Source organism: Echinops telfairi, unplaced genomic scaffold, assembly GCF_000313985.2.
Source record: "Echinops telfairi isolate 266 unplaced genomic scaffold, ASM31398v2 ScPeMD7_7468;HRSCAF=8506_0, whole genome shotgun sequence".
In the NCBI taxonomy this organism is placed as follows: Eukaryota; Metazoa; Chordata; class Mammalia; order Afrosoricida; family Tenrecidae; genus Echinops; species Echinops telfairi.
Window position 1 is genome coordinate 10,536,459 of NW_022111369.1, and position 24,180 is coordinate 10,560,638.

General features: G+C 37.1%; 1 protein-coding gene across 1 annotated transcript in view; it reads left to right on the top strand.

Annotated features, from left to right (window-relative positions):
- The window catches only part of TBCK (TBC1 domain containing kinase), a 187,524-nt gene that overhangs the window by 129,819 nt on the left and 33,525 nt on the right, over positions 1 to 24,180 (top strand). Inside the window, exon 23 of the mRNA XM_004703452.2 lies at positions 18,333 to 18,508. Within this exon, the coding sequence (XP_004703509.1) occupies positions 18,333 to 18,508 (176 nt within the window). The remainder of the gene's footprint in view (positions 1 to 18,332; positions 18,509 to 24,180) is intronic.

Below are 24,180 nucleotides of genomic sequence, written 5' to 3' on the forward strand. Positions count from 1 at the left end.
TTAAACAGCTAGGGAATAATAAAATAAAATTTAAAGCCAGAATTTTACAATATCATAGCATGTGCTCTATTTTTTATTTGAGATATATTTAATTGAGACATACCATACATTTTAACCTTAATACTTAACATATAAATATATGTACATTGGTTTCTATCCCTCTCATTTTAAATTAATATATTTACATATATACATGCCTATAGCTTTACCTCTATAAATAGCTTTGCCTCAGTTCTTTCTTCTATTTCTTCCAACTTCCTCCTCCCCCACTGTCATGCTCACCCTCCATTCGGCTCTCGGTAATTCCTGTTGGAGACATTGCACTTGATCAAACCCTACCAGGCTTTATGTCCCCTCCTCACCATCAAATTTAGGTCTCTTGTTCCCTTATCCCAAAATTTGTTGGCTCCCCACTCCCCCTCTCCCATGTTCCCCTTGGACCGCTGGTCCTGTTGTTTTCTCCTCAGGATTGTTTGTCCTGCCTATCTTATATAGATAGACATAGGATGAAAGAAAAGGGGGAAACAGATAGTTCCAGGTATGTTTGTTTTTAAATTCCAGTTATGAGTGTTTTTAAATTGGGTCTGATGAGGTGTCCCTGTCCCCCAAGTCAGAAGTCTATTTTCAGGATTCCTCAGGGACTTGGTTACTTTGCACCCCTAGCTGCCCTGTTGCAGGCCCTTAGTGTCACACACCCCCCCCTCACCCACACCCTGCTGTGCATGAGACAGACCAGGCAAGTTAAGAATTTTTTATCAGCTTCTTTTTCAGCCCCAACTCTTTTCACTCTTTCAGGCAGCTGGTACCCCCATCTCAGAATGTTAAACATTGACTGCTAATTGCTTTCAAGAACTACCTTGGGGGAAAAAAATGTTTATACTGAGTTAGGTCCCACAAAAACAGGCCTGTAAGTGAAGGTTTTAGGGAACTAAGGTCAAATAATCACAGTTCTCTGAAATGATGCTTTCAGTATGTCCTAACCCATTCTGGAGGCGCCTAGTGGCACAGTGGTTAAGCACTCAGGTGCTAATGAAAATGTCAGCTGTTTAATAAGCCAGATGTTTCCAGGGAGAAAGACTGGGCAGGGTGTTTCTGAAAAGATGCACAGGCCTGGAAAGCAGAGGACGCTCTTCTCCTCTGTCCTGTAAGGCCTCTGTGGATCAGAAAGGACGCATGGTAGTAAGTTTAGGTTTCGGTGTTTTAAACCTATTCAGCCCCTTCGATTAGCTGCTGGATTGCTGGTTGGCAGGTTGTTGCGTTTCAAGGTAGCACAGAACTGAGGAGAGGAGGAATACAGTGCCACAAAGCGAAATGTTATTATCAAAGTTCCTTTCTTTTATTAAGATTGTTGCAAACCTTTCTTTCATTTCCAAAGTCCTGAAAAGGGATTTTGACCATTTTTGTTTTCATTTCTGTTTGTTTGTGTTTTATAGAAGGCAGGTGTGAGGAAGTTCTTATTCTATTATTTCCTTTACTATAACTTGCATCCTGTGCTCTTCACTCACTACCTTTTAACTCTTGAGGGAGGCAAAACAGTTGGGAGGTGGTTGATTTTTAAAAGATAGAAAGATTTGGTCCAGATTTCTAGCTTCGAGGGTACTCAATGAATGGAGGGTCAACACTGCCATATATATATTTGCTATTTTATTCTTTCTTCACTTTTTTATGACATGTCAGCCGAGCATGCATGGTTCCGCCTTTGTAATTATTATTCAAAGTCTTGACCTATCTCTGGTCCTCAGTATTTGCATACATAATGTTCAATCACTTGAGCTTTTGATCTATAGAGGTCAACAACAATGTGTTTTAGTTTTAAAAGCTTCCCTAGACATGTATACATGCCTTTTCTAAACAGTTTGCGTAATTCCATAACCTTTGCCAAGTTAATGATACTATCAAGAACATTACTTTCATGGGAATGATTTTTAATGTGCCCCAATAAAAGGATAATGTTGTCTCTAACGTAAGCAAACCAAAGAAGCCACACTCGCTGCCATCGAGTAGATGCTGCCTCCTAACCTCTACAGAACAGGGTCGAAAAATCCCTGTGCGTTTCTAAGACTCTAGCTCTTTTTTTTTAACAGTTTTATTGACCTAGTATTTAAGATCATACAATTCAATAGTTTCTGTAATTTTATATAGATTCTTTTCTCACACCATTTCAGCTCCAAATATTAAGTGTCATTTAACTTAAAAATAATTTTAGACATTGGAAATAATTAATTTTAAAAATTGAATTTTGGTTTCTACCAGAGCAGCCTGAAGGTTGGAAATTTTACAAGTTTGTTTGTCAACTTAGTTTTTTAGGACTTACTGTTATTTTTTATGCAATTATCTTTGGGAATTCAGAATTTATACTTATTTCTTATAGATGTTTTCTTCCTGTCAGTTATAAAATATTTTGGTTTTCTCACCTTAAGTCATAAAATTATCAAAATCCACTTTCTGAGTATAGCGATTTCAGTGTGCACAAATGTGTCCTGAATGGAATCTTGACTTGTAAATGTAGCAAAGGAAATAAGGGGCAAAAATAAATACGCAGAGCTGTACAGGAATTAAGTAGTGACAGAACAAACCCTACAAGACTTCTGTATGGGCATAAAGGTTCTGTATAGGTTGTATAGGCAGCTATCATGTTAAGGCCAACTTCTGTTCTTAAGTTTGATTTATTATGAATTTATGCATAAATAAGAACAGTATGTCTATCATATCAATCAAATGTGTTACTATATAGTGTGACTTCCTATACAGGAAGCATTCCAGAAAACTTCTAGATACACTAAAACATCTTTAACATATTAATGTTAATAACATATTAATACTGTTAATAACAGTAATGTTTTTATGCATGTCACAAAATAGCACCCATTGTTATTATGAAATATTGCAAATACCTAGAAAGATTAATATAATAGCTTTTATGTGGGATTGTATGGAGGACATTTGAAACCTAGAGATTGTCTATATAGTATTGAGGAAAGTGTGTGTGTGGTGGAGTGGCAGTGTGTGGGATAAGGCAGAAAAAACAGAAGTTTCAAAGTTTGGGGATGTTGGATCTTTTGATGGAAAACACAAAAGAAAAAAATGAGTGGGAATTATTTTCATATGTGGTGAAAATACATTTCTGATTAAATTAAATTTGGTATCCTATTTTATGATTGATCCTAAAATTTCAAATTAAATTATCCAAGACCCTGAGACCACTTCCATCCCTGTTGAAACCAGGTAATATTAGCATTTCCCATTGCAGTTGCTAGGAGAATTCTGCTGGTGACAGTTTTTATTCCTTTATCACCTGATATCATTCAGTACTGCCACGAGACAGTTCCTGTAGCCATGTATTTCTACCAGCAATTTTATAGGGGATAGTTCCTTCATGAAGAGTGATGGGCACAGACAGCTGGCTAATGAGTATCTTGGGTCCCGCACTGAGATCTCCCTGATGCAGCCTTTGCATTCCAGGATCTCGCTTCATGTGTCACTGATAGCCCTCACATTTCAAAGGAAATGGACTCTGTCATAATTCTACAGAAAGAACAGCAGCAGCAGCCATGGTTGTTCTACACAAGGTTTTGTGACGCTAACAGAATGGCAGTGTCTAAAAGATCTACTAATTACTATAAAACATACCCTATAAAGTATATGAGTATATGTTTTATATAGGATCTCCTATAAACATATAAGATGAATTTTAAAAGCCATGTTATATGAGAGTAAAGAAACATATAGATCTAATACTACAAATTCATTTCATTGAATGGCTTTGTTCCATTATGTTTATTGTTTTGTTTTGTTTTTTAACCATTTAACTCATTTGTACTGATGCTGGAACCCAGTTTAACAAGAAAGATGTGTGGTGAAAAAAGAAAAGGCAACTTTTATTTACAGTATTTTAACATATGCTAGAGAAAGTATTGTTAAAATTCAGCCTTTCTTTGTTCCTTCAAACCCAAAGTGATCAACATAGAAGACTTTCTAAGCTAGTATTATTCTAAAATGTATCTCTCTGAGTTATATATTATTGTTAATAAACCATACAGAAATCAAGTGCAACAGGCATGTAGCTTACCATGGGCTAAAACATGAGAACGGTTGTAAGGATGTTGCAGGACCAGGTGGTGTTTTGCTCTGTCATACATAGGATCACTATGAATTGAAACCACGCCAACAGCACCTAACAACAGCATCCATAAAGATCCTTCAGCACAAGAATGAAGACAGTGTTCTAAAATTGATTGTGATGATGATTGCACAATTCTTTAATATCTTTAAACCATTGAATTGTATGGTACATTAGTTATGAGTCGATAAAACTGTTGGGTGTTTGTTTGTTTTTAAAGAAAGCATCATGCTTTGTGATTTCCAAAGACTTTGTAAATGCCTTGTGGCACATTCCAGGATTCAGTAGACAATGAAGAGAAGTCAAGATTACTAAACTTTGTCATTTTATTGTGTTTCCGCTTCTTCAGGCCAGCTTTAAACCTAGCCCTGTACTCTCCTCTGTTTATGTAAAGGATGCCAATCCTACCGGAAACTTGTAGTTTAAATCAGTTTATACTTCCTGCTAACCATTGCATAGATGAGCGGGCCTGGGATTTTTATAGGAAGTTATAAAAATAATTAACAAGACTTCAGGGGCAATTAAACCTTATTGAAATTTGACGAGTTGAGTTCATGGAATAAACTTACTCTTAAAATTTAAAACATCAAGAAATTCTCTGTGTTCTAATTTGTTCAAATGAGATTACTTTTTCTAGTAATAATAATTATTTTTTAAATTATGTTTTTTGATGAGCTGGTGCCAATTCATGGCTTTATATGCACATTCATCATTTGTAGTTTCATGCTAGATTACCTGTGTTGATTTTTGCTACTATTGTTATCATTTCTAGTATTTTACCATTTCGAATAAAGTAGCTTCATGTATTTTAACCAGAAATTTTATTTTCAGGTTCTTAAGTAGCTACTCTATTTTACTTATAAAACATACCTGCATGAATGTATTTAAATAGCTCCAACAATATGGCCGGAGTCCCCAAAGCATAAAATGCTTTTCAATGCTTTGCTTTAAAACAGTATACAATTAGGGAAAGGTCTCAGAACATGTAGTAGTCATCATAAAGTTTTAAGGATTTAATTCACTCCAATAAATATTGCTAATAACTCTTTTATCAAATATATTTTCTTTCATGTCTTAGATTACTTTTCCATTGGACATTAAACTATATTGAGCCAAAAGTATGATATGAAAACCTTTATTTTAAATTAAATTTTAGAATAGGATATGGCTAAAAAATATAATAATTTATCTATTGCATTACAGCTGACAGTTTTAGTCAGCTGTAACTGTAGTTAAGTTTAACAAACATTTTTGTGCCTAAAGAGAGTTACTAGATTTGCTAGTAAAATTCACTGTTTGTTCATAACGAATTTGTCTTTCAGAATCTAAAACTCTTGTCAGATAGTAAATGAATTAAATTAGTTTATCCAAAAAAAGGTTATTTTCAGTGAGGGAAAATCCTTAGGATCTAGTACTACTATAATAGTATAAATAGGAGGCTTTGCTAAACAGAAATCTGTTTTCTCACAGTTTAGGATGCTAGAAGTCTGACTGTAGATCCCTCACTCTTATGGGAGGCTAGCTCTTTCTGTCCATTCAGAGGACAGTTCCCTTTCTCTGCGGTTTCTATTCTGAGGTTCCTTGGTCATCCAGCCATGCAAACTGTGGTTTTTTTGCTTTTATATATCAAAAGAGCTTGATTTAAAGCACACCCTATAGTAATACTTCATCGCTATCATAACAAAAAATCCATTGTCAAATGGGATTATAATTGGGCCTAGGCTTTAGAAGGAGCTCTAGTTGCCCATTGGCCAAGTGCTCAGCTGCTCATTGAAAGGTTGACAGTTCAAATCCATCAGCAGCTGCATGGCAGTAAGAAGGGCAGTCAGCTTCCACACAGATCTGAAACCTGAGAACCTCAGCGAGGCAATTCTGCTCTGTCCTACCGGTCCACTGAGTCCCTCTCGACTCCATGGCAGTGAGCATGGTGTGGGTTTGGGTTACAGGAGTTAGGCTTATAGCTCTTATTTTGGAGTCAAAACACTTTTATCCATAACAAAAGGGTATTAACCAGCTTGTGCATTATTGACCTGTCAGATTTATTAGTTCATGTTCTATTACACATTCACCAGGAACCGGGGTGACCTAATGGATTCTGTGCTGGGCTGCTCACAGCATGTTCAGCATATGAAACTTACCAGTGATTGTAAGGGAGAAAGATGGGACTTTCGGCCCCAGTGAACATTTATAGCCTTAATAATATAATCCAAAGCTAAAGGAGGGAACGGTAGCAGAGCTTAAATTGTGAACACCTGGTTTGCAGAAGGCTATGGATGACAGTAGCAGCCCAAAATCCATTAGCAAGGTCCACACATCAATTATGCCTCCAATGACTCTCCTCTGATCATCTTTGAAAGATGTGACAAGCACGGTCATCAGAGGAGAACATTGTGAAGTCGATTATGGCGGATGTGGTTAGGTTAAAATGTAATATCATTTGATTTCTCCTTTGACCCATTTGAAAGCTGATTCTGTTTTTAAAAATAAAGGGGAGATGCATGTGGATTAAGCCTCTGACCGTGGATTAGGATTGGAATAGCCTTCCTGTCATGCAGGGTGCATTGGAAAGTGGATTGTTGCAGATATAGTTAGGTTAAAATTTAGCACCCTGTCATTTGGGTCTCCCTTATGATCCATTTAAATTTCTTCTAGTTTTTAATATTTTCTACTTTCTTTCGATTGAGGTTTTTATATTTTACTTTGATATTGTTTTTAGTTTTGTTGTTAAATTTTTTGTATACAAAATTAGGATAGATAAAAATCTATAGAGACAGTAACTGGATTAATGGTTCCTGGGGGGTATGGCAGGAAAGGTTGTGGGGAAATGGGTAGCTAATAATGATGAATACAAGAATGAAAAATGTTCTAAAACTGATTGTGGTGATGATTGTACAACTCTTCTTGATGTGATAATGCTATTAAATTATATGATATATAAATTATAAGCCAATAAAACTATTGATTTACAACCTTGCATACCCAGAAGTACATAGCAACTATAGGCTTGCTATGCATCAGAATTGACCCTTTGTCAGTGAAGAAAAAATAAAATTCTGAGAGTCTATCTCAATGATCTTTGGCTTTATCCTTTTCCATATCATTAAAATAAGAACTTTACTTATTTCAAAAAATTTCGAAGTATTTACAACTGCATATATTATGAACTCCTTCATAAGAATTGTCTTCTCTGGTTTGTAGTACATTAGAGTTAATGACGAGAGACAGCTGCGTATCCTTTAAAATCATACGATTTTAAATAGCCTTCTGTATGTGCAGCTGAGTCTTTGTGTCTTCATTTGGGTCATCTTAATTATATTACAATGTAAATGGTTGGCTGGTGCATGTTATTAGGTGACCATTCCATTGGAAATTAATCATGGTAGTAACAGCTAATACCACAAGGACTTTGGAGATCTGACTTTCCTTGTCCTTGGCACAGCGTAAGGATGGAAGGTGATTGATATCTAGGCTTGCCTTCTCAGGGATGCACTGAAACTTCCATCTAGAGAGTATTGTGGTCACTTAGCCACTAGCTAAATTGCAATGGAAGAAGTGGAGGCACTCTTCCAGGTAACAAGGAAAATCCGAGTTTTATGTATCAGGAAGAGGGCAGTGGTGAGAGAGCTGGGTAATAATATGAACAGCCTAACTAGTATGAATAAAAGCTGGTGGGGTGGTGGTGCTGGTGGTGGTGGCCGCCACAGAGTCAGCCCCAAACTCATGGTGACCCCATGCACAACTGAATGAAATGCTGCTGGTCCTCAGCCATTTCTAATCGCTTGCGGATTAGATCACAGGGTTTTCATTAGCGGATTTTCTAACGTAGAACACCAGGCCTTTCTTCCTAGTATTAGACTGGGAGCTCCTCTGAAACCTGCTTAGCATCAAAACAACACATAAAGCTGGCAGACGGGTGGTAGCTGCATATGAGATGCATGGTTTAGGCATTGCCCCTGGGTTTCTCCAGACAAGAATTCTACCACCGAACCACCAACGTCTCACAAGTTAAAGGCTGCACTTTTGAAAGTCTAGAATTTCAGGTAAAAATATCAGTTCCACGAACTAAAGGGCTACGGCATTTCAGTCACCAGCTGACTCTGTACCTGAAAACCAGATTACTGTTGCCCTGAAACCTGACCCTTCTGCTCTGTAGAATATAGCTCTGTTGCGGAAGCGAGAGTACTTCCTTTAGCGTACACTGAGGAATAGAGCCGCTCCTGTTCAACTGTTTCATCTTGTTTGCCTTGGATGCAATTCTGGTTTTATTTTGAAAATTATTTTCAGGAGCTCATAGAACCTTAAACACAAGAAACCAAACATTGGCAGCACATCTCACACACATTGTCCTGCTGGGCCTGCTTTGGGCCCATAAGTCAGACACCAGTGTCCTTCACTTCATATTATTTCATTCTCCTCTGCTGATGCTTAGACCAATTTAACTGGTATGGAATATTTCCCAGCTACTGGTCTTTAATATGCATATTTTTATTAATTTAAATCTATGTTTAAATGACCATCCCATGCTTTATAAATCATATTTTACTGAGACTCACCTTTAGAATAATTGCTAAATCTCTCCAAATAGATTCTCTAAATTGATCCCCTTTCATATCTTTGTCCTGGGAGCAAAGCAAGAGTTGTAGGTGCTGTTAGCAGTTGGAGCCCCCTCCCAAAGAAGGTCAGTGAGCTCTAAAGCTACAGCAGACATCAAGATACCATCCTGCACCTTCACTTTGTACATGAGAGAACTAGAGCCCACGGAAATGGAAGCTCTCTAAGGTGATATTGTCTGTAAAAGAGATAATGACTTTCCTTACAGAAATTTTGCTTACACACAATTTTTTCAAGAGCACATCTGTGAAAATTTTAACTTAAAATCCCTAATCACTGAAAAAACAACAACAACCAGTCTCTCCTCTTCCTTGTGTTTCATATTCATGTACATTATCCCTCTTCTATTTGAGGGGAAATATTCTCTGTAGTACAAGAGCTATATTATGCAGCTTCTAGAGCATGGCAGTTTTATTTCAAATTCCATTTCAGACACTATATTTCTAAATCTTCTGTCCTATTTCCTCTAAATATGAGAGGAAGAAATGAAAACACTACATGCCACTGAAACAATTTATTGCCTTAAATATATGCATAGAAATACCTTGGGAAATAGATGAAGTTTTAAAAGTTAGCTTTGCTTTGTTTAAATTCCTTTGAGTCTGATAGCAAATGGCTGCCTGTGCTAAAATGTGCCCCTTTCTCTTAGTCTTGTCTTTCCAACCAAACTGTAAGCTCTGTGAGAGAGAAATAGTATTTTATCTCTATCAAAATATCTAGTACAGGCTTGGTCATTCAATATTTGTTAATGGATGATTTATTTAGTATGTATTCTTTAATAAACTTCTTTGCTTGCTGAAAATGAGAAGGTCTTGAAGCACCTGCTGATGAAGATCAAGGGTTACAACCTTCACTACGTATTACAATTCAATATATAGAAAACCCAAATCCTCACTAGACCAGTAGAAAGACTGAAGTTGTCAAAGATTCCATCTTGCTTGGATTCACAATCGATGCTCATGGAAGCAGCAGTCAAGAGATCAAATGATGAATTCCATTGGGTAAATCTGCTGCAATCGACCTCTGTAAAGTATTGAAAAGTAAGAATGTTACTTTGAAGACTAAGGTGTGCCTGCCACAAGCCACGGTATTTTCATTGCCTCGTGTGTATGTGAATAAGGAAAACTGAAGAATTGATATATTTGAAGTATGGTACTGGTGAAGAATATTCAAAGTACCAACCAAAAGAACAAACTAATCTTTCTTGGAAGAAGTACAGCCAGATGATCCTTAGAGGCAAGGGTGACACTGGTCTTGCATACTTTGAACATGCTGTCAGGAGAGGCCAAGCCCTGGGGAAGGACATCAGACTTGCTAAAGTGGAGGGCCATGGAAAAGAGGAAGGCCCTAAACAAGATGGATTGACACAGTGGCTGCAATAGTGGGTTTAGGCAGAGGAATAATTGTGAGGACGGCCAGGAAATATTTTGTTCTGTTGTAGATAGGGTTGCTATGAGTTGGAACCGACTCGATGAGACCTAACAACAACATAATAAGGCATTTTAAGGAGCTCAGAGGATCTGTCAGGTGCATAACCATTGGATTCCTAAGCAGGAGCTCATCAATGCAAACCCACCAGCCTTTCTGAAGGAGAAAGGTGAGGCTAGCTGCCCCATCGTGATTTAGTCTCTGAAACCTGATATAAAGACACTGTGAGTCAGAGTTAACTCAATAGTTGTGGATGGGACATTAGCTGGTAAGAGGACCACACATGTTACGCTGCTTGTTTGATTTGGGATCTGTTTCGTCATAACATCTTGTTTTATATAAATGTCTACAGTTTTAACAACTACTTTATAACTCCTATGCTAATCAATCCCCACAGTATCATGGTGAGAAAATAGGGCAAGCATTTCTATTATTATTATTACCTTACAGTGTAGGAAAATAAGTCTGTGAAAATAAGTACCTATCACCCCTGTTTCTCACTAGTTCTTATGTGCTCAGATTAATAAATCTTCTACCTAAGCTGACATTCTACTATAAAACAGAATATTACCCATTGTTCTTATAGGTAGGATTGTTGCAGACATACTGCCTCATTGTCCTTGTGAGTGGGAATTTAAGTGGCCAGAAACACCCACTGCTCTGGCCTATGGAACAGGAAGGAAGGTCCTTCTGACCTTAAACATTGTACTCACCATAAAGTTAACCTGCCCACCTCTAAACGATGCTCATATTGACTGGGAAGATAGTTGTTTTTTTGTATCAATGAGCCTCAATGTGTGTGTGTAAATATATGAAGAATTACAAGGTATTTCTAAAGCGTACTGACAGATAAGAAAAAAGTAAGGACCTATGAAAAAATAATAATAGATACCACCAACAAAAGAAGTGCAAGAGGCTGAGAATAAAGAAAAGTGACCCTACTGCTCCCAACTCTCTCCCAACATTTCCTTTCTTTCCAGTCTAGATGGTAACCTCAGACCCTCAGGAAGAGCCTGGGGGTGGAGTGAACTACATATGTAGTCAACTACATATGAACCAGAAGATCAGGGATTTGAACCCCCATGAGGAGAAAGACGAGGCTTTCTATTCTCATCTTGGGAATCTTCCAAGGCAGTTTTATTTTGAGGAGCCCTGGTGGCGGAATGGATTACATGTTGGGCTACTAACTGCAAGGCGAGCAGTTTGAGACCGCCAGAGGCTCCCTATGAGGAAGTTAAGGCTTTTTACTCCCATAAAGAGTTACAGTCTTATAAACTGACAGGTGGAGTTCTTCTCTGTCCTGTAAGGTTTATATTAGTTGGAATCAACTTGATGGTGGTGAGTTTTATTTTCTTTTGCTCTTTTAATTAAAACCCCATTATCTCAATTTAGTGACCATAAACAGAAATGGTCTCTTCGGCATCCTGTTAAGTGCATTTATGTATCAAACATTTTGAGCACCTTCTCTGGACAGGACCCTATTGCACTTGCTATAGGAGACACAAAATAAATATAAGGAATGTATATACTCTGTGACTTCATCTGTATGTTTGTATCAGTCCTATAATTAGCTCACCTCGAAACATAAGTCACTTCGAAAAATCTTTGAACATCACTTATGTAATTTGTCTTCAAGGAAAAAAGTACTTTTACTGTGTTGAAACCTGCATTATTTAATATGTCCTTAGCCTCTTGACGGGAGCCCTAGTGATGTAGGAGATTAGCAATTTGAACCCATCAGAAGGTTAGCAATTTGAACCCATCAGAAGGTCAAAGGGGGAAAAATGAGGTTTCTTCCCCTGTCAAGATTCACGGCCTCTGAAATGCTCAGCGGGAAGTTCAGCGTTGTCCTATAAGGTCTCTGGGGTCAGAATTTATTTGATGGCAGTGAATTTGGTTTTGGGTTTAGTCTCTGGTGGCAAAGGGCTTAAAGCCCTTGGCCACTAAACAGAAGGTTGCTGGTTCAGACCTACCAGTGGCTATGCTTGAGAACAATGGTGTGGCAGCCGACCCCCATAAAGATTTACGTTTGTGGGAACCCTGTGGGGCAGTTCTACTGGGTCCTATATGATTACTATGAGTTGTAATCTGGCAATGGGCCTGGTGGGATTTTTAGTCTCTTGAAAGAGATCCTCTACCTCATAAACATGGCTCAAAACTAACTGCTAGTGAGTTAATTCTGATTTGTAGCAACCCAGTGAACAAACTTATAGCAACCCAGAGACAAAACAACTGTGGGTTTCCAAGATTGTAGATCTTCGTGGGAGTAGAAAGCTTCATCTTTCTCTCCAAGAGCAGCTGGCAGTTTCAAACTTCTGACCTTGCAGCTCGCAGCCCACTGTGTAACCCACTGAGCTATCAGGGCTCCATAAGCGTGTCTGGTTTTGTTTAATTGCCTTCTGGTTCATGTTTCTGCTTTTCCGGAAGAGGGTTCTCTGTAGTTCTCCGCATGGTTGTTATTGTTCAGTGAGATGTAACTCTATTTTAAAAGATATTTATGTTCAAAATCGAGAAAGTGTCTATAGAAAATGTACAGAATGTGTGCCATCGCCTGTGCTGCCCTCCCATAACTGTTCTTAAATTATTAAGGAGATTTGGAATAAACGTAATTTTGCTATGTTGGTGGAAAGTTTAAAACCTGACTCAAAGAATGAGTTTTCTAGGCTTTCGGAGGTCATCCTGACAGCAAAAGTTTCAGGAAACTCTCACATGTACCTCTATCTTTGAAAGTGGCACTGGTGGCCTCCTATGTACACACTAAATATATTTTGGAACTTTTAATTTCCCAAATATCCCTTAATATCCTAAGTTTTATATTAAAATAATGTATTCCTCATGCACACATACACATAATAGCATGATACATGAAAACTGCTTCCTTTCATAAGGAAGAGTGTGAGTTTGTTTTTTACTTTGTAGTACACATTGTTAAATACAATCACAATTGACAGTTTCTGAATGCAGAATCATAATGCGTTCGTTTAAAGGAAACAAAATTGTTAATATTGAAAATTCAACCATTTAGGAATTAATCTACTCAGTCATTTTCACTACATTATGTAAAACCAGGAAAGTATTTCCTCATTACTTAGTAACCATAATGTAATTTACATTTTGATTAGAAAGTTTGCGGGAAAACATTATTTTATGTAACCAATAGGACATTTTCTCTGGATTTATCATACATTTTATGGAGAGAGGTGTATAAAACCACAGGGTTTTTTCAAATACTTCTTCATATAAAGCAATCCTTACTGATGAAACAAGTCAGTGACTGCAAGCAGTTTTTATTTGCTTTTCCTTAGTATTGATTTTTGTCTGCTTGTTGTGTGTCTTCTTTCTCACCACGAACATGTGAAATCCAGCCCCACATCCTTCCTAGGGACACATCTGACAGCCCACTTATGGAGAAGATGGCTATGTGTTATCACTTGTAAGGCTTTTTATATTGTATTTCATATTTTTATGAGAGCCATCTTCATAAGCATTAGATTTAGAGTTCTGAAGTATTTGACAAAGTTACATAATAATGCTGATTGAAAACAAATTAGATACTTTTATAGTTTTTTAATTCGTTTATACTTAATAAAGAAAACTTGGGACATTATTTTTAAAGCATTAAAGGGTAAAGGCCGATTAATTATATTAATTCATTGATAGCCACTTTCATGATTTCTATTTGAGATATTTATCACCAAAGTAGTATCATACTGAATTTATAACTTTACAGGGTGTTTTCCCCTTGATATAATACACTATAAACATTTCATCTATTGAGAATCCTTACAATAACCCAGTAAGGTTCAAATACCGATATTATAGTCATTTAGGAATTTTTGTTGCAAGTCTCATAAATCAAGAAACTAGGCAGAGAAGTTAAATATCTTTCCCAAAATTATATATAGAAATTGGGGATATGTTGGATATGTATGAGAAACAAGGAAAAAAGAAGAATCTAGGATAATTTCCAATGTATTGGGTAATAAAGTTGACAATATTACCAGGATTCATGTCAGAAAATGTAAGAATAATATTCTGGCTTTAAGCTACGTATTTTAATAGCTAAAATGTCTTTACAATTATTTAGGATCTTTGGTTCTTGGTCAGCTAAAAGCATAAGTATATATAGGCATATTCCCATTTAAAATCTGCCATTTCAGTCTTACATATCAATGTGAAGTCATTTTCCAGTAGCAATGGTCAGGGCAAAATGCCAGTCTGGTTCTCAGGTTCAGAGTTTTTATTATGCGAGTGGATTTATACAGCTATATAGCCATTTCAGTGGGTTCACACTACCCATAAATTATTTTTGTTAGCAGCACTGCTAAGTAAATTCTGATTCTAGTTTGGCAATGAAATATGACTTTTTTTTTTTTTACTATTTTAGCCATATCTCATGTATAAAATTCCAAACATGGCCTACTGTTCAGATCTGGCAATATCTTTCATAATACTAATAAGTACAACAAAATTGATCATCTTATAAGGAGCCTGGAAAGCAAAGTGTATTACAGATAACAGTAATAAGCCATTGGTTCCTCAGTTCTTGTCCTCAGTTCCAAAGATGAAGCCATTAGTTCTTGTTCTTAGTTCCAAAGATTACAAATAAGAAGCCTTTTGATTCAAATAAAAAAGTACATTATTTGACTTAGCCACAAACATAAAGGTCAGAAACCACCATGGAGCCGTTTCTGCCTAGCAACAATTCACCTTGCATTCAATAGAGAATAACCCAGACGTTCCTGAAGACGTCACATGGTCGATATAACCCAGCTCCATGGTGGCACCAACGCAGACAACAGGAAACAAGCGCAGGACCTTCCAGAGAGGCACAGCGCTCGATGACTTTAAGTCACTGTCGCCTCGTGCCACACGTATTCCCCAAAGTCTGCTTGATGAAATACCACGATCGCCATGGGGTGTACTCTCCCGAAATCTTGAGTAGTCTTTGCTGCCACCCCAAAACCCAAAGAGATGTCTGCCATGTAGTACACTACCGCTCCCTGGTATCGAGAGGTGTTTTCGGTAATTCGACCAAGACCAGATTTCAACACATGTTCCCATAGAGGAAGGGCTGCGCTTCTCCAGGTTTTATCCACACTTTATACTCCGCACAGCCATGATTGTGCAACCGGAACTTCCATGTCCTAGTGAATTTTCTGAAGCAGGTCCCCAAAGACACCCCTAGATGTTGGCGGGTCTGTCCACAAGCAGCTGAAGGATCTTGCGAGCTTCTCTAACATCACAGTCTCCTCTTTGGTTAAGGGCCACATTTTCCCACTAGGCAGGAGCACGGAATCCAAGTGCCTCACATACCGGAAACGGAAGTGGCCCACCTGCTGCTTCCCTAACACCCCCAAGACTGGCCTCTGGAAGATGAACTGTTAAGGGAGTTTTACAGACATTTAGTTTCTTATTATTATTATTTTTTGACATCCTGAGCTTAAGAATACAGTGTATATCCAGACCTTTGAACAGAAATAATAAATTAATTGGAATTTCCAACTTTTCTACAGTAATCCTAAATTCTTGTATATTGCTCATAAACAACAATGTTCTGAGAATTTGAAAACCGAATCACAAGAAAGACGCCAATGTGTACGACACTAAATAAGCTGAGTTGCTTGGGAAAAGTTTTGTTTTTACATCTTTAAATGAAAATCATAGAATGAATAGTAAAATAGCTTTTTAAACTTTCCAATAAAAGGCTAGATTCAATAGTTTAATATTGCATATAGTTTCTTCATAAAACCAAGTAATATAATTATTCCTAAATCTAATTTAACATTTGGAGAAGAAATTGCATGCACCATATTAAAGTTCTTTACTAATACACACACACACACAGAAAGTTTGGCCTTTGTCAATGATTCTTCATTTTCCTTTCTTATATTCCCTGCGGAAATACGTATTCCATTGAGCAACTCTTCATATATGATGCACTTGGTTGGTACCAACGCCAAGGTCAAGCCATCTTTAAATCCTTTAAATCAATCAATTCTTCATAAGAGAATTGTTGTTGTTCTTAGGTGCCATTGAGTCAGCAACAGAACGAAATACTGTTCTTTGGTTTGAGTCTTTGTTCTTTGGTTTGAGTCTATTGTTGCAGCCACTGTGACTATCCATCTCCTCAAAGGCCGCCCTCTTTCTTGCTGTCCCTCCATCTTACTAAGCATGACATCCTTCCCAAGGACTGGTATCGCTTGACAACATGTCTGAAGTATGGAAGACAATATCTCGTTATCCTTGCCTTTAAAAAGCTGTACTTCTCCCAAGACAGAAATATTTGTTCTTTGGCAGTCCCTGGTAATTTCAGTATTCCTCACCAAAACCCTAGTTCAAATGCCTCGGTTTTCCCCTGGTTTTCCTTACCCGGTGTCCAACTTTCCCATGCAGATGAGGTATGGTGCAGCAGATTTACCTAATGGGCTGCATCGTTTGATCTCTTTAAAGTATCTGATCTCTTCAAAGTATTCTCAGCCAGAATACTTTGATTAAATCCTCTTTTTCACCAGCCAGCACACTTTTTTTCATATATATCCTCGGTTTGAAATGCCGCATTCTTGTGTTCATCATTCAATAACTAAAAATAGAACTAGGGTAATCAAAACTTAGTTCTTTTTTCTGGGGAAATGCATGACTTTATGTGAAGCTGCAATAAATACCTACAAAGATTACAATATAATGAAAAGTGAAATGAAAGCATTGATTATGTTGCTTGCTGGTTTAAACTCTCCTTAAATCTTTCTGAAGCACTTTGAATTTCACATGTTTAAGTACCTTTAATTCTAATATTAAAAAAATTATATTCATAACGCCTCTTTTTTTATTATGAGCCATAACTCAGAAAGCTTAGCTGTTTCCATTTCTGCATAAAAGTTAATGAAGTGAGAAGAACATGTGCTGTACCACAAAAAATGTAGGGCGAATCGGGAGCCCAAGGGAGGGGTGATAACATCAAACTGCACTTCAATTTTTTTCAGAAATGTCATGATAAGTGGTTATCATGGCTTTTTTTCCCATCTGCCTAGAAATTCTAAATTGAAAGTCCAAAATGGAATTGAGAAAAGAGGGAAAAATAAATGTGATAAAAATTCGATCCAATTTTGACAACGTGTTAAGCATACAAATAATGTTTCTCTTTTAAAATGTCAATATTTTAATCAAGTGAATGTTGAATGTTCTTAAATTTCCAAATTATGACAAATAATTTTCTCTAAAGAATTGATGTAAAGCAACTAGTTTAGTGCCCTATAAATTTATGATAAATTAGGTTGCATTGTACATTTTGTTTTTAGGGCATGGTGGGGAAGGGATCTTTCTAATAATTAACATGGAAAATAATGATAAATAGCTGTCAATCAGAGCATAACAGACGCACATAGGCTGATGTGTTTGTTGATAGTCTTGAGTCTGATTCTACCTTTCACAATTAAGAGGCAGTAGCCATGAGATTTACTCTCTAAGCAAGCACCACGCTGCTCTTTACTCTTGTAGAATTGAATGTTCTCTTTTCATCCATGGGAACGTACATTATATTGAAACTAACACATAACCCACGGACTTGCAGTTGATTCCAACTGAACGGGATGCCATAGGACAGAGTCAAACTATCCCAAAAGATTTTCAAGGCAATTGAGTTTGAACCACCTGACATTTCAGTTAGCGGCCGAGTGCTTTAACTACTGCATCACCATGGCTCCTCTACCTAAATTATGTTATAAAAGTCTAGAGTACACATATTGAGTTATAATACAATTTCTCATACTCACAACAATACTTGGAGAATAATGAAATGTGAGTAAAGCAACTGATTTTAAAGATAGAGTGCTCTCATAAAGAAAACTCTGCCTCACCTCTTCCTGGCCAGAAGTTAGTAAAGTGTCAAGAAAGAAAAGCAATGTTTATGTGTCACTACTGGAGAAATAAACCTCATTCATACAAAAAAACAGTTGACTCTTCAAATGAGATACTAATGTTTCCCTCTTTTTCTTTCATTCCCGCCCCCACCCCACCCCCACCCCCGTTGATTGTAGATTAGGTGACAGTTTGCATATCAGATCATTTCCCATATGCTATATCGATTGCTGTCAAAGCCTAAAGATATTCTATACTGACTCTAGTTTGACTCTCTACAATAATCTCAATATTTGTCTTCTTTTATTTTTTTCAGTCAAGAGAATCTATTTCATTAAATGACCTGAAGTCGGAAGTATCCCCCCGGATTTCAGCAGAGGACTTGATTGACTTGTGTGAGCTGACAGTGACAGGTCATTTCAAAACACCCCCCAAGAAAACAAAGTCCAGTAAGCCAAAGCTCCTGGTGGTTGACATCCGGAATAATGAAGAGTATCCTTTACACATGCCGGTTTCAAGGGGAGTTCTACCTGATTTATATTGCCCCCTTTCCGTCTAAAGTATGTGTGGCAGAAAATAATCAGCATTGCTAGGGTTCCTGTGAATTCAAATAGCTAAATAACTCTGACACTGGATTCCAGAATAGATTTGTATGAGGTTTCATGCGATAAACATTACATACCAGAGACCATAAAATGTTTTCCAAACAACCCCAGAATATTGGGATGTTATCTTGGTATTTGTGTTTCATTGGTGTATATTATTATGCTTGAGGGCATTTGAGTTGTTCCTACTGTAGATACAAATTTTGGCAAAGATGTAGAGTTAGGTGTACTTCTGATCAACCTCGGAGCTAGATCTCAATAATGAGCTGGTGTTTACCATACTTTAAAAAATGTTTGCTGCATTTTTTCACTAAGATTTTTACTGTTGAACTTACTGTATATACTTCTATTGATTGTGTTTGATATTTAGGTATGACTAGTTAGAAAATAGTAAGAGTTCATCTTTTCTCCTTATGTTTTCATTATTTGTCAGGTTCATATAAAGCATGCCTTCATTCTCTATTTTCTAGAATCAAGGTGAATGCTTTTCAAACTTTAACAGAGTAACCCTGTATTTAAATAATTTTTTTCATTAGCCAGTATAAGGTTAATGAAGAAATGCTTTATAATTGCTTTTTTAATAGTTTACATTTATATAGGATTACTAGTGATGCTGCTATTGTTGCTAGTTGCTAGCCATGGAAATCCTGTAAGAATAAAGCACTGCCTACTCCCATGTTATCCCCACCATTGGTTGCAAAAGGGATGCTGATAATCCACTGGTGTCAGTTTGTTGAACTGTGATGCTGGTATCACTGCTATTTCAAGAGCCAACGGGGTCATCAAAGTGAACAGATTTCGGTAGAGCTTCAAGACTACGAACAGGTTGCAAAGATGCAATAGTCGCCCCTGTCAGAGGAATTCACTCTGGATAGCACTGAAACATTGTCAGTTACTGAAAACCTCATAACTAAACATTACCAGAGATTGTTCCAGAAGATGACTCCTCAGGTCAGAAGGCAATCAAACTATGGCTCAGGAAGACCTGTTTTCTCAAAGTAAAGTTGACCATAATGATGTGGTTACAATAATGCCTCGGGAGTAAAGCCTTCCAGACCTTCATTTGCTTACCAGTGAATGGTTTTCAACCCTTCAAAATGAGAAGAAACATCTGCATATATCAATTAGTAATCAGAAGTTGGAATGTATGAAGTATGAATCTAGGAAAAATGGAGGTCATCAAAAATAAAATGGAATATACAAATATCAATATCCTACATGTTAGTGAGCTGAAATGGACTGGTATTGACCCTTCTGAATCAGAAAATCTTATGGGTTTCAATGCTAGTAATGACACAAGGAAGAGGAATCATGTTGCATTTTTCATTAGAGAGGACATTTCAAGTACAACACTGTGTGATAGGATTACATCTATGCACATTCAAGGAAATCCAATCAATAAAACTATTCAAATTTATGTACCAACTACTAAAGCAAGTGATAAAGAAATTGAAGAATTCTACCAAAGCCTTCAGTCAGAAGTTGATCAAACGTGGTATCAAAAGGAACTGATAATGACTGACAATTGGAATGCAAAAGTTGGAAACAGGGAGGAAAGTTGGAAAATATGGTCTGGGTGATAGGAAAAAAGCTGAAGATCACCTGATAGAATTGTGTAAGACCAATAACTTATTGATAGATAGCAAATACCTTTATTCAACAACACAAAGCGTGACTATACACACGGACTTCTCCAGAATACACAGTAATCAAATTGACTACATCTATGGGAAGGCACAATGGAGAAACTCAGTATCAATAGCTAAAAGCAGGCCAAGAACTGACTTTGGAACAGACCAACAATTGCTCATACTTAAATGCAGTTTACAGTTGAAAATTAAAGCAATCCCTTAAGAGCCAAAATACAGTTTTAATTGAGTCTATCCCACCTGAATTTTTATAACATCTCAAGAACAGATTTGATACATGGAACACTGATGACAGAAGGCCTAGTGAGCTGTGGGAGGACATCAAGAGCATCATTCATGAAGAAAGCAAAAAGTCATTTAAAAGAAGGAAAATATCAAAATAGATGTCAGAAGAGACTCTGAAACTCGCTCTTAATTATAGAGTAAAATGGCAAATGGAAGAAATGATGAAGTCAAAAGAGCTAAAAAGGAAAGTTCAAAGGGAACATCGAAAAGGCAAAGTATAACAATGAAATGTGTAAAGACCTAGAGTTAGAAAATTAAAGGGAAGAACACACTCAGCATATCTTACACTGAAAGAACTTAAGAAAAATGCAATCCTGGAGTGTGATATTGAAAGATTTTATGGGCAAAATTTTATTTGCATATGATGTAATTGATATCACATGCAAGTAAAATTTTACTGGCGATCATCCAACAATGGTTGTAGCAGTACTTTGACAGGGAGCTTCCCAGAGGTACATGCTGGGCTCAGAAGACTTGGGACAAGGGATATCATTGCTGATGTCAGATGGATCTTAGCTCAAAAAAGAGAATATCAGAAAGATATCTTCTTGTGCTTTATTAACTATGAAAAATTGTCTGGATCATTAAAAACTAGAGATAATCTTGAGAAGAATGGGAATTCCAGAACACTTAATTGGGCTAATGAACCTCTACATGGATCAAGAGGCAATTGTTTTAACAGGGCAAAGGCATACTGCATGGTTCAAAATCAGGAAGGTGTGGGTCAGAGTTACATCCTTAGTATACTGAGCAAAAAATCAAAGAAAGTGCATTATATTTAAAATAATAAGGCACCAGGATTGGAGGAAGGTTATGTAAAGCCTGAAATATGCAGATGTCACAACCTTGTTTGCTGAAGATGAAGACGACTAAAAGCACTTGTTGATGAAGATCAAACATTGTCTCCTTCAGTATGTATTACAACTCACCACTAGACCAATTGGTAACAGCATGTTAAATGGAGGAAAAAATTGAAGTTGCCAAGGACTTAATTTCTCTTGGATCTACACTCAATGTTCATGAAAGAAGCAGTCAAGAGAGTAAATGATGCATTGCATTGGGTAAATCTACTGCACAAGTTCTCTATAAAGTGTTAAAAAGCAATGAGGTTACTTTGAAGACTAATGTATGCCCAACCCAAGCCAGGGTATATTTTCAATTGCCTCATCTGCATGTGAAAATTGGACATTGAATAATAAACTACTAAAGAAAAATTGATCCATTTAAACAATGATGCTGGTAACAAATATTGAAAATACCATGAACTGCCAAAAGAACAAACAGATCTGTCTTGGAAGAAAGAAGTAAAGCCAGAATACTCCCTAGAGTCAAGGATAGCTAGACTTCATCTCATATATTTTAGACATGCTGTTAGTCCCTGGAAAAGGACATCTTGCTTGGTAAAGTAGCAGGACAGTGAAAAATAGACTTTTGATGGGATGGATTGACACAGTGGCTACATTGATGGACTGAAATATAGGAACCATTTGTGAGGATGTTGCAGGACCAGGCATTGTTCCATTGTATTGTACATAGTGCCACTTGATGGTACCTAACAACAACAGCAATAAATTCCCAGAGGGCATGCCACTCTACTATAAGTCTCAAAGTGAAAGCACTCCACTACAGCTCTGTGGGTCAGCATGCCCAGCGCCCCCAGTTAGGTGCCAGGGGCACTGCACTCCTTCAGCCAGCCTCCTGACAAGAGCACTCAGTTTTACTTGCTCTGTGGGCTAGAAGTCCACCCTTCTGTCTCACCCTCTGGCTGCTAGTTCTGCTGCTGTAGCTGCTCCTCTGTCACTCATGCCTTTGGTAACATAATTGTCTCCTGGAACAAGGAGGTTTAGTGCTCAGAGATCTCGAGGTCCAAAGGGTAGGCTCCATTCTTGGCTCTTCCCTCCTGCTTCTGAGAGGGCTGATTTTATACCCAATAGGCTGGCAATCAAATCCATCCTGTTAGCAATCATGTATGGCTGAATCATAATCCAATCAGTACTAACCCCGCCTTCTTACCCAGATCCGTCAAGAAAACAAAGGTCACCTGGTAGGAGCAACAAAGACTATGGCTAGAAGAGCCGTACTAGATAATTCATGACATAGCAACTCCCCAAAGTAGCAGTAATTCCAGTTGACAGGCCAGGGATTCCTGCTCTAGAAATTTCTCTGATGTATTTCAGGAGTTTAAAATCTTTGTGGTTATTACCATTTTCTCTTATACTTATTTTGCTTGAGTTTTAACCATAGTCATTCACAAAACTATGATAGATGCTGAATTTTGTAACCTATCTTGAATGTAAAGACTATTATTACTAAAATAACAAAGTGACAGTCTGGGCAGCCCACAGGGGGGTGGCTATGAGTCAGCATTGACTCCATGACTGTGAGGTTTTTGTTGTTGTTTTGAGGGAGAAGGCATGTTAAAATTCTCCTTTCCTGTTATAACTTAAGGGTAAGACAATTTATTTGGCTTTTTAAAAAATTCCCTAAAACCATTCACTTGCTAGGGTTTTAATACTTAATTGAACATTTATTGAAATCCTCTTACATTTATTGAGTAATCATCTTTTCAGAGTAACAATTTATTCTTGGGAAGATAAATCCTTGGACTTGAATTCTAGAATTTGTGTGACTTTCACAATGACAAAACAAGTAATGCTGATGCTCCAAAATGTAGTTTTATGCAATACAGGAAATATGAAACTCTCTTTATCACTATCCCCTTCTCAAAATAAATATTATTTTTAAAATGCTATTTATAATATTTCCAAATCATTTATAACATCTGACTATCATCTTTATTCTCTATTTTGCTTTTATAGGTCATTTAAATGGCACAACTTTGATATTGCTTTTATATTTTCCTATAGGTGAAAATTTTTGTTTTATTTTCTTAAATTATGCTTGGCTATGAATTAAGATTAGGTTTCACCTCTTCTTTTTTTCACTTCTTTAAATAATAGAAATGGTTTTGTATAAAAAGGAAGCAGGGTAGCTTATCCGTAAGCAAAATAAACTATTATCTACTGATGAATCTAAGGAGCATCTTTATAATCTCCTAGAACCCTTCAATGCCCGGCTGAAATGCTACTCTTAAAGCTCTGTCCGTTATATTTTTATAGTTAGTATTCCAAGCTGACACAGAAAGATCCCAGCAGCTGCAATGTCACACTTTATAATCAGTTGCTATGAGTACAGGGAAAGAAAGCACATGGCGTAGGAGGTGAGGGAACTACCTCAGTCTCTACAGGGAGCAAAAGAGGGATGTACCGAAAAGCAAGAAGGACGACATAAATGTCTCCCTACATTTATAATAACAACATAATCACAGCGCTTTACAGTAAGAAGGAGCCCTAGAGGTGCCTTGGTCAAAACCCAGGGGTCGGCAAACCGCGACTCACCATCTACATGTGGCTTTCTTGGTATGTACATGTGGTTCTTGGGTAAGGTTGAGAATGAAAGTAAAACTATCATAGTTTTATTTAAAGGCTTCTAGTCAGATAATGGTGATTTCATTGGTTTGTAAAAATATATTTATGGTTCTCAAATAAGCTTTAAATTTTTGTGAGGGACAGGATTGGCTCTTTAGTCTCAAAAGTTTGCTGACCCTCAGTCTAAACTTGAAGAA